Raw genomic sequence first — 14,202 nt, forward strand, 5'->3', positions numbered from 1 at the left:
AGTGCTTTATTTATTCACATTTTAATGTTTATATTATATTATAGTTTTATATTTAAAACTAATTACTAAATTTGTTTTTTAATTTTTATTAGTAGGAATTATCCAACTTAAATAAGCTTATTGTAAATCATATTAACAATTACATACAACATAACTTCTTATTTAATACTTATCTCGCAGATAAAACTCCATGAAGAGATATACTTTTAGCCGTGAAATGTCAGATCTGACATATTTGGCCAAAAATCAATATATATCGTGTATTACATTACATGAAGCTAGACGCCAAATTTGAAATTTATATATACATATGAGAGTTTAAACTATAAATATTTATATATTAGAGATAACGAGAACCAATAGAGCAAATTTCATAAAATATAGAGTGAATTATAGGCGTTTAAACAATTAAAATCCAAAATGGTCATATCAAGGCGAAAAGGTTGAGGATAGATTATGGTAGCTTGCCGTACCGTCATAGATGTCACCGTACCCGAGATTCTGGATATTTGATACGCATTGTATACGATATGTTATCTCCAACGTAATGGCAGACGATACATTAACGTATATTGATGACCAAAATGAGCAAAATGGCAAAGTATGAAAACGACCGGATAAGAGATAAGAGATATAAAAAATGACCACTAACACGAAAACCATGTGAACTGTATAAGAGGTAAGTAAAAATAAGCCAAGTGTTCCGTTAAAATTTCCGGGTTTTCGAAGTGTTGCATTGCAGAAATTTTTTGGGAAACCCTGCACTAGGATATATGTACATATAGCCGAGGATAATAACCATATAATCTGTATTCGTCCTATTCATGACTCGCCGCTCAAATTATTATATTACAAAAATTGGAACGTTATTTTGAAAAGTCACCAATGTGTTCCGATAGAATATGAATGGAACAAAAAATTCATACCTGGCATCAAAAGCGCGATTTTTTTTCATTACTACCCCCGTACACGTTTTGCATTCGAGGTGTGCGGGGGTGTGTGTAAAGCCCATAATCGCGGCGACGTTTCTCGTTATTTATTTTCGTATATTTTTTTTTGGTATGTATGTATGTATATGTATGTGTATTTTTCGGCTTGTGTTCTTCGGCTTTTGAAAATGTGAGTTGTCATCCACAGGCACGGTGAACACGGCGAACCCTGCGGCCACCCCGGCGCCTCCGCCCTACACGGGCCACAGGACGGCCTCCGCCCTCACCACAGGTGGGCCCCCATCTCTACTTCCCAATACTAACGAATAATGCCAAAAATTAATTTTCCCTCGCCTATCGGCCGAGCGAATTCTAAAGGTCTAGCTCTCGCTGAAGGCGAGGGGTTGTATGTACATTAGACCGAAGCGAAAAATGCGAATTTTAATTTCCACTCAATAGACCCAGTGGAAAACTTCATTCGTATCAAGGGATCGTTCAATAAAAAAATCATTGATTTTAAACAATTTTCTGTGCCTCCAATTAATTGGTTTATCTGGACAAAAATGGATGTGGCTATTTGTAGATACAGTATCAACGAATTATTGACTATTTGTAGATGCAGTATTGACGAATTATTGACTATTTGTAGATGGTTCCGCGACAACTGGCTCACGGTCAAAATTTCACTCGTTATTTTGACAAATCTGCGGATTTTAAAAAGAATTTATTTAGTTTATAGCACCGGTAGTTCCAAAGGCTTGTTTTCGGTCAAATACTGATACCACCAGTATCGGTACTTTCGGTAATGCCTGTGAGTAAAATTTCGTGCGCGTAACGCCGTTGAGTGAAAGGTCCATGAGCCAGTTATCGTGACACCCTGTAGATATAGTATCTACGAATTGACTATTTGTATATACTATATCAACGAATTATTGACTATTTGTAGATGCAGTATCGACGAATTATTGACTATTTGTAGATGCAGTATCGACGAATTATTGACTATTTGTAGATGGTTCCGCGACAACTGGCTCACGGTCAAAATTTCACTCGTTATTTTGACAAATCTGCGGATTTTAAAAAGAATTTATTTAGTTTATAGCACCGGTAGTTCCAAAGGCTTGTTTTCGGTCAAATACTGATACCACCAGTATCGGTACTTTCGGTAATGCCCGTGAGTAAAATTTCGTGCGCGTAACGCCGTTGAGTGAAAGGTCCATGAGCCAGTTATCGTGACACCCTGTAGATATAGTATCTACGAATTGACTATTTGTATATACCATATCAACGAATTATTGACTATTTGTAGATGCAGTATCGACGAATTATTGACTATTTGTAGATGCAGTATCGACGAATTATTGACTATTTGTAGATGGTTCCGCGACAACTGGCTCACGCTCAAAATTTCACTCGTTATTTTGACAAATCTGCGGATTTTAAAAAGAATTTATTTAGTTTATAGCACCGGTAGTTCCAAAGGCTTGTTTTCGGTCAAATACTGATACCACCAGTATCGGTACTTTCGGTAATGCCTGTGAGTAAAATTTCGTGCGCGTAACGCCGTTGAGTGAAAGGTCCATGAGCCAGTTATCGTGACACCCTGTAGATATAGTATCTACGAATTGACTATTTGTATATACTATATCAACGAATTATTGACTATTTGTAGATGCAGTATCGACGAATTATTGACTATTTGTAGATGCAGTATCGACGAATTATTGACTATTTGTAGATGGTTCCGCGACAACTGGCTCACGGTCAAAATTTCACTCGTTATTTTGACAAATCTGCGGATTTTAAAAAGAATTTATTTAGTTTATAGCACCGGTAGTTCCAAAGGCTTGTTTTCGGTCAAATACTGATACCACCAGTATCGGTACTTTCGGTAATGCCCGTGAGTAAAATTTCGTGCGCGTAACGCCGTTGAGTGAAAGGTCCATGAGCCAGTTATCGTGACACCCTGTAGATATAGTATCTACGAATTGACTATTTGTATATACCATATCAACGAATTATTGACTATTTGTAGATGCAGTATCGACGAATTATTGACTATTTGTAGATGCAGTATCGACGAATTATTGACTATTTGTAGATGGTTCCGCGACAACTGGCTCACGCTCAAAATTTCACTCGTTATTTTGACAAATCTGCGGATTTTAAAAAGAATTTATTTAGTTTATAGCACCGGTAGTTCCAAAGGCTTGTTTTCGGTCAAATACTGATACCACCAGTATCGGTACTTTCGGTAATGCCTGTGAGTAAAATTTCGTGCGCGTAACGCCGTTGAGTGAAAGGTCCATGAGCCAGTTATCGTGACACCCTGTAGATATAGTATCTACGAATTGACTATTTGTATATACTATATCAACGAATTATTGACTATTTGTAGATGCAGTATCGACGAATTATTGACTATTTGTAGATGGTTTCGCGACAACTGGCTCACGGTCAAAATTTCACTCACGCGACAACTGGCTCACAACAGTCATTTTGACAAATCTGCGGATTTTCAAAAGCATTCATTTAGTTTATAGCACCGGTTGTTCCAAAGGCTTGTTTTCGGTCAAATACTGATACCACCAGTATCGGTACTTTCGGTAATGCCCGTGAGTAAAATTTCGTGCGCGTAACGCCGTTGACCGAAAGGTCCATGAGCCAGTTATCGTGTTACCCTGTAGATATAGTATCTACGAATTGACTATTTGTAGATACTATATCTACGAATTATTGACTATTATTAGGTACATTACATATGAAATATTAACGACAAATAATCAATAATTCGTCGATACTGTATCTATAAATAGCCACAAACGACAAAAATTACGAAAAAGTGGGTAATGGGAAATCCAAAAATCACATTTTTCGGTCCGGCCTAAAATGTACTCCTACCCGATGTTTAATTTTAACCGTGAACTAGTGATTAACATATTTTGCTTTCGAGTAGAGTAGTCACGGGTTCGAGTCCCACTAGAGACCTGCTGCTGGCCAGACAGACCATGGTTTGTGACCAAGGTCTGTCTGGCGATCGTTTTTTATCAGAGTTTGCCAATATTCTTGCCAGTAATATTCTTGTCAATATTCAATAGCCAGCGTCTTGAAGTTCGACAATTTGATTATAAAATGCTGCAAAATTTTCTCCATATATGTCAGTGTGGGTGTTTGTATGAATTCGCATTGTATAAAATGCTTATGCATATTGATTGATTGTATTGTATCTGTAAAGGCGGGTGTTCATGTTCTATGAAATAATATTAAGAAGTGGCGGCTTTTCTTGATACATCGCCTACATTTTTGTTTCAGCTTAAAACTTGTCATAGCCCTATTACAGGTCTGTCGTGGCACTATACCTAAAATGAAAATAATAATTAAAAGAATTTTAGATTTGTCTTTTTTTTCATTTATTTTATAATTTAGGTATAAAATTCATTTATATTTAATTCCATGTCATGTTTGAAATTATTTCATATAATTTATAAAAAAAAATTGCCCCGTTTTCTATTTAATAATTGTGGACATATCACATCTTCAATCATTTCAACTTTCTTTTATCTCCCAATTTCGTGCAATTCGATATTTTTCCATCGCTTAATTGCAATTATATTCAAATAACAATGATATTGCTTCGATAAAAAAATCGTATGATATTATTATTTAAAATAAATAACCTTACCTTACATAATGTCAAATGCTTTAGTCAGATACTGTTATCAGATACTGTCCATAACATGACGTTGACAATTACTTTTCAATTAATTACTTTGATATAAAATATATACGTATTCCATAAGTAAATTAATAATATCCACAACTTACATATTTTATATTATAATTTTATCAATGTAAAAATTTCAAAATATGAAACACGAACTCAAAACTATTAAAAAATAAAAGTCAAATTTTACCGGTCGCTATACGCACGAATAATGTTGTATTTCTTGACCAAAATGTAATGCGAAACAGAAACGAAATGTAATTGGTCATCGCCGGTCGAGTGTGGATAGCATGTCTCATGCTAGATCATATGAAATTTAATACAGAATTTTAAGCTTAATCCATACCTATGTATGTAAAATTAGTCTTTTCAAGCCATACAACTTACTTTTTTATCATTTCAAACTATCAAATACTGAAGCAGAATTTACCGGATACAAAGTGCACCACAGTTCGAGAAACACAGCGATATGATATCACCTCAAGTAACATACGTAGAATTTAATTTAAACGTAACAAGCGACAGCTCTAGTTTTAGTTTGTGAATGATTAAAGTTTTCATTACTACTATGTATGTAGTATTAGACATATGCACAATATTATTCAACCATTTCTCACATGGAACATTTTCAGCTCTTGTAATTACATACGATAATACGCGAGATGATCTTTTGTGTTTTCCTTGAACTAATTGGTTTTTCTTTTGGGGTGTTTAGCTGGAAGCCACGTGTCGAGTCCTCCAGGGTCCTTGACGCCCCCGTCGACAGGGGCAGGGGTCCCCAATGGGGTCCCTGCAGGGGCGCAGCCCCAGTCCCCCAACTCTCAGTACATCCTGCCACCTACGACGCAGAGCAACGGCCAGCTGGTGCATCTCACCAAGAAAGGTACGTGTACCTGAAAACCCCAATTCCCCAAGATCGACCCCAGAATGATGACCCTAATATGTCTAGGACGAAATTCCCCCAGTCATTATAGTGAAAGCGGTCCCCCACGTTCGGTCCTCGGGGTTGGGGTAATTTTTCAAAGGTGCTTTGTAGGTATACTGTTGGTTTTTGCAATTATTTTATAGGCGTAGTAGAACTACGCCCATCCTTGAAAATATAGAGAGGTCCTTGCCGAAATCGAAAAAAATATTACGAGTACGTCTACCGCTGCTGGTAATATCTGGATGGTTATTAAATCCAGATTGTTAGAGTTTTCGAATTGATCAAGTAAAATCAGCATCTCCTCCCTCTCTTGCAAATTCGACCAGTTCGAATTTGGTGATTGTTGTAAGTAATACATATACTTGTGGTTTATAATCTATAACTATATACTTACATACAGTGCAGGTATACTGTTGGTTTTTGAAATTATTATATTGGCGTATATAGAGGTCATGAGCTTAAGTCTTTGCCGAAATCGAAAATAATTTTACGAATACGTCTACCGCTGCTGGTAAGATCTGGATGGTTATTAAATCCAGATTGTTAGAGTTTCGAATTTGGTGATTGTTGTAAGTAATACATATACTTGCGGTTTATAATCAATATTTGTATGCTTACATACATTGCTTAATATTTCATTCAAAAGTATAGTCAATTCCTACTCTTGTATTTTTCAAGGGTTGGTGGCTGCAGCTAATTCGTCTAGAGGTCGCATGCAGTTGCATTTTAAATCCACTTATTAATTATTGAATGAATCGTTTATAGCATAAACAGAAAGTTCCACTTGATATACAAAGTTTGCTTGCATTTTTTATTTATAACAATTTATTTCAGACGATTTTGATAATTTGATATCTTCCTCCTCAGTTTCTTATAGAATCGAATTATTAACATCTCGAATTTGTTTAAATCTTAAAAAATATGCCACCTACATAATGTTTTTTTTGCAAATTTTCTGTGTATCAAAAAATTTGTTGAATTTCCATAGATGTCTCAATTATATTCTACATATGTACTGTTATGCTTGAAAGAGTTTTAGTACTTATTTACATATGATGTATGTATGTATGTATGTAATTATGTAGTAAATAAAATGAATTGAACGCGTTAGTATAATTTTTTAATAATAATTAATTCATCACTTTTATGGTTATTAGATATTATACTTACTCAATAATATTAAATTTCATTCGCTATTTATTCCAATGACTCGACTCGATTTTTATTATATCCACATAAAGTTGATTAAATTGTATTGCAATGCGATGACAGTTCGATCAGATTAGAATGATAAAATGCAATTCAACCTACATGCATATGTATATAAATGAGATGGATGCAATTTGTTACATTCTTTAAATTCATAGTTCAAATAAATGTTTTAAACATACTACATCCATACATACATACATACATATATTGGACGATTGCATAAAGTCGTGCCCGATTTTCATACATTTACTGATACAATTTTTAAATATTTATATTTGTATACATATACATATGTATATATAATTTAAATCATATGAATATCGTATATATGAAAATCGATATTTCAGCAATTTGGCATTCATTCTTATTCGAATTGTATCGTCACAGAAAAAAAAACAACCCCCTAAATCAATATCAGGTTAAATTATATATAAAAATATGCTTTTTATCCTACATATTACCTAGCCTATAATTTTCGTAACACACACTACTAACGTTTAATAATTTACATCATAATATTCACTAGGGCTAAAGTGAGGTTGGGGGAGGGGAGTTGAATCGAACTGAAGAAGAATTATTAAATTGACATTATTGGGCAACTATTGTTGAATAATTTATGACGACGTGCAATGGTAACAAAGCCTCATTGTGTGCTTTTGATTAATGAACATTCGAACAAAACTACATATAAATACATACACCATTATACAAAACGTTTCAAAGTATGTGAATACGTTATAGCTATTTTATTATTACAAACAACTGGTCCAAATATGAAGCATTTCTTAAATAAAACATATATTTAATGAGCAAACATCGGAAATCTTTATTATTATAGTATATTTAAATGAAAGCTAAATAAATAAATATATATAAACAGCAGCGTGGACTAGTGGTTAACATATTGTGCTTTCGAGGAGAGTAGTCACGGGTTCGAGTTCTACTGGTGGCTGCTGGCCAGACCATTGTTTGTCGATTGTTTTTTATCAGAGTTTGCCAATTTTTCTGCTTTTCATTGAAACAGTTGCTGTAAATTGGCATCTCCTGTCCTGTCACTCTTGCAAATCTCAAGTTATTTAGCGTCTTTACAAAGGTTCACCGGTTTGTATAATAAAATCCTACAAAAATTACTCAATAGTTGTCACTGTGGATAACGTTTGTATAAATTCGTATTGTAATGCTTGTATTGATCGCATTGTATAAATGCAAATAAATGATTATAAATGCTTGTATTGATCTTATTCTATAAATGCTTGCAATGCTACTTTGCAATGTTTGACCATAGATGTCGTATATAATTTAAAAACATATAATAATAATTGTGTATTTATATATAATTTAGTGTTTTTTGATTTGGATATGTAATCTCGTCGCTTTCGATGTATACATGATTGATATAATAACTAAATACTATATAGAACATTATATCAAATCGGTCTTTATTGGTTATTTTTGAATGAAATGGGCACCACATCGCATACAAATTGTCAATTCAATGGACTTTCAAGATGATTTCAATTATTTAAAAAGTAAAGTTTATATATTCAGCTGCCGTAAAACAATATTTGTGCTAAATCAAACTTTGAAATTAATACAAAAAATCAAACATATCTGAAATATCATATAATTTCCATTATTACTGAATAATCAAATAATGAGATTTATTTCATTTAATTTATATTGGGAGACGTGCTATAATTCCGACTGTAAAAGAATCCTCTCCAATTGCCAAATCTCATCAGATCAAATATTTGGCGAGACTCCTTGTCGGCAAACGATTAAAATACACCCACCCCCCTCTTCTCTCCCCCAAAACGTTAATTAATTGCTGGTGAATTCCTTATCATTAACGGCTGCGTGTTTGCTGAAAGGGTTAAAATGCGAGACGTTTCGAGTTCCTTTGACACGGGAATATCGCCTCAATTGCATGCACGTCTTAATTGAATCCGATTCTAGATCCAATTTACGACTAAACCGGTTTCGAATTGGATTCTACGTTGAATTCAGTACGTGGAGTAGAATTGAGTGCAAATTTTGTGCATACAAACGAATCGAAAGACGTGTCCCTAGCGATTTGTTTGTCATAGCTCTTTCTGGTGTGGCTTTTATTCACAGCACGAAACAAACGGTCGGGTGATCCTATATGTAAAGGTCACTGGTATTTCAACGATTCAAAATAGTATAAAATAACGGATGGAACATGAATATTAATTCCTTCCATGCTTTTTTTTTACATAGTCTTTATTACTACATATATTTTGTTTATTTATAGATATAATATTATATTACATCCTTAGAGCACACAGTTGAAAGCTCGACAATTCGGATAAATTGAGTTTTTTTTCGTATTCAGTCACAGGACATTGATAGCTTGCCAAAATAAAGTCTTATTTTTACTTACCTCTTATTAAGTTCACATGGTTTTCGTGTTAGTGGTCATTTTTTTTATATCTCTTATTTGAAAATACCTATCAATAATTTTTTTTTTTTTCAAAACCACTCTTTGAAATACCAACGGACATAATTTTTATACATATGTACATATAAATCCCAATGGGTCTTCCAGACCATTTACAAAAATCGATAAGCAATCAAGTAATTTTAATAGAGCATTATGGAGACATCTATGGATATATTTGATAAATTTGCATTTTCGCAGAATTTTTTTTAATACAAATCGGCAAATTTCAAGATGCTTTAAATTTGCGAGACATTTATGGACAGATTCGTAGCATTTTATAAATCAGCGAATTCGAAATGATGTAAACTCGAATTTTGCAAGAAATAGGACAGTGTTGCCAATTTCTTTGAACTGTTTCAGTGAAACTAGACAAATTGGCAAACTCTGATAGGAAACGATCGACCTTGGAGTCATATATCTAAGGTCTGGCCAGAAGCTCCTTAAGGCATCCAAATCATTCTTCGAAAGATTTGTCTGAAGATAAATTATCTGTCATGATTTTTTCTTGTTTGCCAACAGATAAGGATATTTGTATATATAGAGAATATAGAGATATATAGAGATATAGTGATATAAGGATATATATGTATATATATATATATATATATATATATATATATATATATATATATATATATATATATATATATATATATATATATATATATATATATATATATATATATATATATATATATATATTTATATATATATATATGTATATATATATATATATATATATATATATGTATATATGGAGATATAGATAATATTTTGTTTAAAACACGATACAATTGATTGGAATACCTTATTTTTGAAAAAAATCATTTGTCAGACAGCTTACTAGTCGCTAAAATTTGATGTGCAGTTGTTCTGGTGAAATATCTACATATATGTAGCTAAAATAATATCTAATTCTACGACGAAAATGTATTTCAGACTGTATTTGTTGGGGGGTGGTGGCTTCATGTTGAGAGTTTTATAGGTTGACTTCATTGACTTTTAAAACAGCTTTGTTGAGTCTCTAGAAAGAAATTTTTATTCGACAAATACTTCGTATTTGAACGAGTTATCTCAAATTTCGTAGCCAGAGACTCTACGATAGACTTTGGCGACAAATCTCTTCGGCATCAAGCAGTTGTGCTTTGAAATATATGAATTTTAAAATTTTTGTAATATTTTACGCTCATTTCAATAGCGATCTGGCAAGTTTCGGTTTAATCTGCCGATTATTATGCACCGTAATAAAATATCGAAACGTATGCATTTCGAATGCGGACTTTCCAGTTTTGACTTTAAATATACGATTATGTTCCGAGAATGCTAATGCGAATGTTGAATTAAATAATAACCGTATCTTTTTATTATTTTTTGCAGGTACTGGAACGCAGCCGGCCCTGGCGACCCACGTCTAATCGAATCAGTGTCGGATTTGGGACGATTTTTTCTTTTTTCAGAAGCAAATATATTTTTGTTTCTTAAGAAACGAGTAAAGTTGTGATGTAAACAAGGTATTTTGCATTCCGATGCTTATGATTATAGAAGAAAATGAAAATATTTCGCATAGTTTATATGTATAATATGTACGTTGAAGATTTTATGTGCGCGTCTTACTTAGTGTGTTGGAAAATTGACAATCGATACATACATAGAGTGGTTCTTTTTACGGTTCAGTTGAATTTCATTGAATATGCAACGATTGTAAAAATAATTTTAAGATATAACTGTATATATTATTGTGTATAAATTATCTTTTCTGAATCTCGTTGTATATTTTAAATTCGATTATATTTGTAACTAACGATACAAAACATACTGTGCTATACCTACTAATGTAATAATGAGCTCTCGACCTCATTTTCTGTTTATTATTATATAATATACAGGACGATTCAGAACTTTGATGATAATAATAAGAAAAATAAAAATTTAAAATAAATCGAATAAAAAATACCTGAAAATATATACAATCAAAATATACAATTCGAAGCTTTTAAGCTTTTACTATTGAAAATCATTCAAAACTTACTTCTACAGTAAATTTAACCATTTTAAATGCTTGAATAAATTAAAGAAATGTTAATTTTTTTTTATTTATTCAAGCATTCTTAGTCTGTTTTTAAAATAAATGACATAAAATTCATTCAATAGTATTTTTTTTTTGTTTGTTTTAACTTTTTGATATACATATGTACTTCTTTGTAGAATATCGTATAGTTTTCAATATTCACATTTTTATCTGTAAAATCGAATTATATCGCAAACAGACAGATATGGAGTTTAAAATTGATTAATTTCCTCTTTGAAACATCATATACATATATGTATATAAGCAATAAATCGTCCTGCATATTTGCACATTCCAAATTTATTTTATTTTATTTTACCGTCACATTGTAAAAGGAGATGCATATATATTCTTCCTATTGCGGATATGAGTTTTTTTACGATACGTATATATTTTATCTTGGCGACACCTTCGAACATTAGTTTAATGGGCCCATATAATATATAAAATTATGTTTTATTTTCGTCATAAATGGCGCTTTTTTTCTTTTTCTTATTTTTCTCCTTCGCCAAATTTAACGAGAAACGTCAAAATGGCATACGGCAAGTCATCCCGAATGTGTATGCGATGTTCTAGTATTATATGCATTATAATGGGTGAAATAATAATATCATTTAATTTCAAATAACGTACTTCGCTCACACTTGTGTATGAGAGTGCTATTTTTCACAGCCATTTCATTATTATTAGATGGAAACTCTGTGTGAAGAAAGAAACACAAAAGGATATACCTGCATATATTTACAAGCAAAACACGCCACGATAAAAAAACGCGTAATAAATTATATTAATGATGTTGAAAATATCATAAGAATATTTCCATATTTCTCCCCCCCCCCCTCCCCTCTTTTGCTCTTTATTTCTATGCCTATTATATTCTTTCATTGTTAATATTAAGGGCCTAAATTATTTATTCTGCGCAAGAATCGAACGTACTCCATCCAATTGAATGTTTCATTTCAATATTGTTAGTATGAATCATACTTTTAATTAAATATATTCGACTGAAATAAAATTATCGACTCTTTTAAGAGTCGCATACATATATATTTTTAGTTTAATTCAAATTCAATATAAACAGAGCAAACATTTCCAATAGAAGATTCTTTTCGTGAATCGTTTGATTTGAATGAATCGTTAATTTTCGTCTTTATAACTATATTATATTATAGATAGATTTATATATGTAAATTTACAAAACAAAAATAAAAAAGAAACGTTTAGAACTGTTAAATAATAGATCTTAAAAAAATTAGAATAATCGTGATTTCTTCTGTGATACGGATTGTTTTTGGCGCCGCCATCGCGAAAAAGCTTTACTCATTAATGAAAAATAAATAAATAGAAAAATTATATGAATAGTGTTTAAATATTTTACGTTTTAGTCTGTGCTCAAATTTCCGTTCAAATTCCAATACGAACATATCGAAAACCTGTCAATTTATTGTCTAAAAAGATCACCCTCAATTATTATATATCGTTATTAAATTATAGCTAAATTTTATTCTACGCACAGTTCGAGAACTTTTGAATGTTCTCAAACTTTGAAGTGGGACTCTTATATCAATTATTGACAATATATAAATTCATATCATTTTATAGTGAAATTTAATATGATTCATATCACATCGAAAATACATATTGAAATATTTATCATTTAAAAAATGACAAATTATGTACTTAAAATGTTTAAATGTAAATTTTTTAAGCCTTGATATTTTGTGTATAATTTTTCTCTATATAAATTGTATATAAAATAGTCTTAAAAATTCAGTTACGATTAAAATATAATTGTTATTCGTATACTTATATTTTTTTTCGTATGACAAGAATAAAGTTTTTTGACATGTTGATGTAAAGGATAAAATATTAAAGAAAAAACTTAAAATTTCATACTTCTTTTCGTCACAAAAGTTGTGTTTAATTATAATAATTAAATAATTGGCACGTTTTATAAAATTTCAACTGTCAAAGTTCTTTCTTTTTAATCATAGAGTGTGCCCTGTAATAAAGACGTTTTTTATGTCTTCAGTATCAATTTATAAGCATGTAAATAATGAATAGATTGTGTTTGGTATTTTTTTGCATGTTTGCGAACAGTTTATAACTTCAAAAGTATACTTACATAAATATATGTATATATATATATATATTTGAATTTTAGTTTCGCATTATTTTTACAAAACAAATAATAAGCATGTGAACGTGAGTGACTTTCTTAAATAAATAATAAAAAAATACTATTGTAAATAATATTATATAATAAATATATAAATGTGAATTTTTAGAAATGAAATTTTGTAACTTTTCTAGTTTATAAATAGTCTGTAATGAAAAGAAACTATAAATACTTAATATTATTATGTGAAAAGATGATGAAAAAAATATCTAAGTTGTGCTGTTGTAAAAATCGAATTATAAACTATAAGTGTTTTCTATCAATTCAATCTATGAGATTATTATTATTATTATATTGTATAAATATGCATTGAAATACAATTTCTTTAATCCTCATTAATCGCTCATTATATCTGATTGATGATTTTATATTATGTTCATTTTATTTTTTGTATCGCCTTCTTTCGTGTTTTTTCTTTATATCAAAACAAAATCTGTTACCTAATTGTAATTGCAAAATTGTACAACTGTCAATTTAAAACTTGGCCTATGAATAATAAAAATGGACTATTTGAAACTTTCATATTTAGTTTTATTTTATAAAATACACTATTCTCCATGAAGTTGCACATAAAATATCGATTTAAAACACAACTGGTAAGTATAGTACTACATTTTAAATGAAAAACAATCTTTAAATTTAAATAAATGGAATTACATACATATCTGTATAATAAAAAAGTTCTACATTTTATCCAGTATCTA

At 31.0% G+C, this 14,202-nt stretch overlaps 1 protein-coding gene across 1 annotated transcript in view; it reads left to right on the forward strand.

Annotated features, from left to right (window-relative positions):
• The window catches only part of LOC143920490 (irregular chiasm C-roughest protein-like), an 86,158-nt gene extending 74,999 nt beyond the window's left edge, over positions 1–11,159 (forward strand). Inside the window, exons 17-19 of the mRNA XM_077443368.1 lie at positions 1,138–1,221; positions 5,369–5,536; positions 10,629–11,159. Of these exons, the coding sequence (XP_077299494.1) occupies positions 1,138–1,221; positions 5,369–5,536; positions 10,629–10,666 (290 nt within the window). The 3' untranslated portion in view covers positions 10,667–11,159. The remainder of the gene's footprint in view (positions 1–1,137; positions 1,222–5,368; positions 5,537–10,628) is intronic.
• The last annotated feature ends 3,043 nt before the right edge of the window (positions 11,160–14,202 follow it).

The sequence above is a fragment of the Arctopsyche grandis genome, chromosome 12 (genome assembly GCF_051622035.1).
Source record: "Arctopsyche grandis isolate Sample6627 chromosome 12, ASM5162203v2, whole genome shotgun sequence".
Classification (NCBI taxonomy): domain Eukaryota; kingdom Metazoa; phylum Arthropoda; class Insecta; order Trichoptera; family Hydropsychidae; genus Arctopsyche; species Arctopsyche grandis.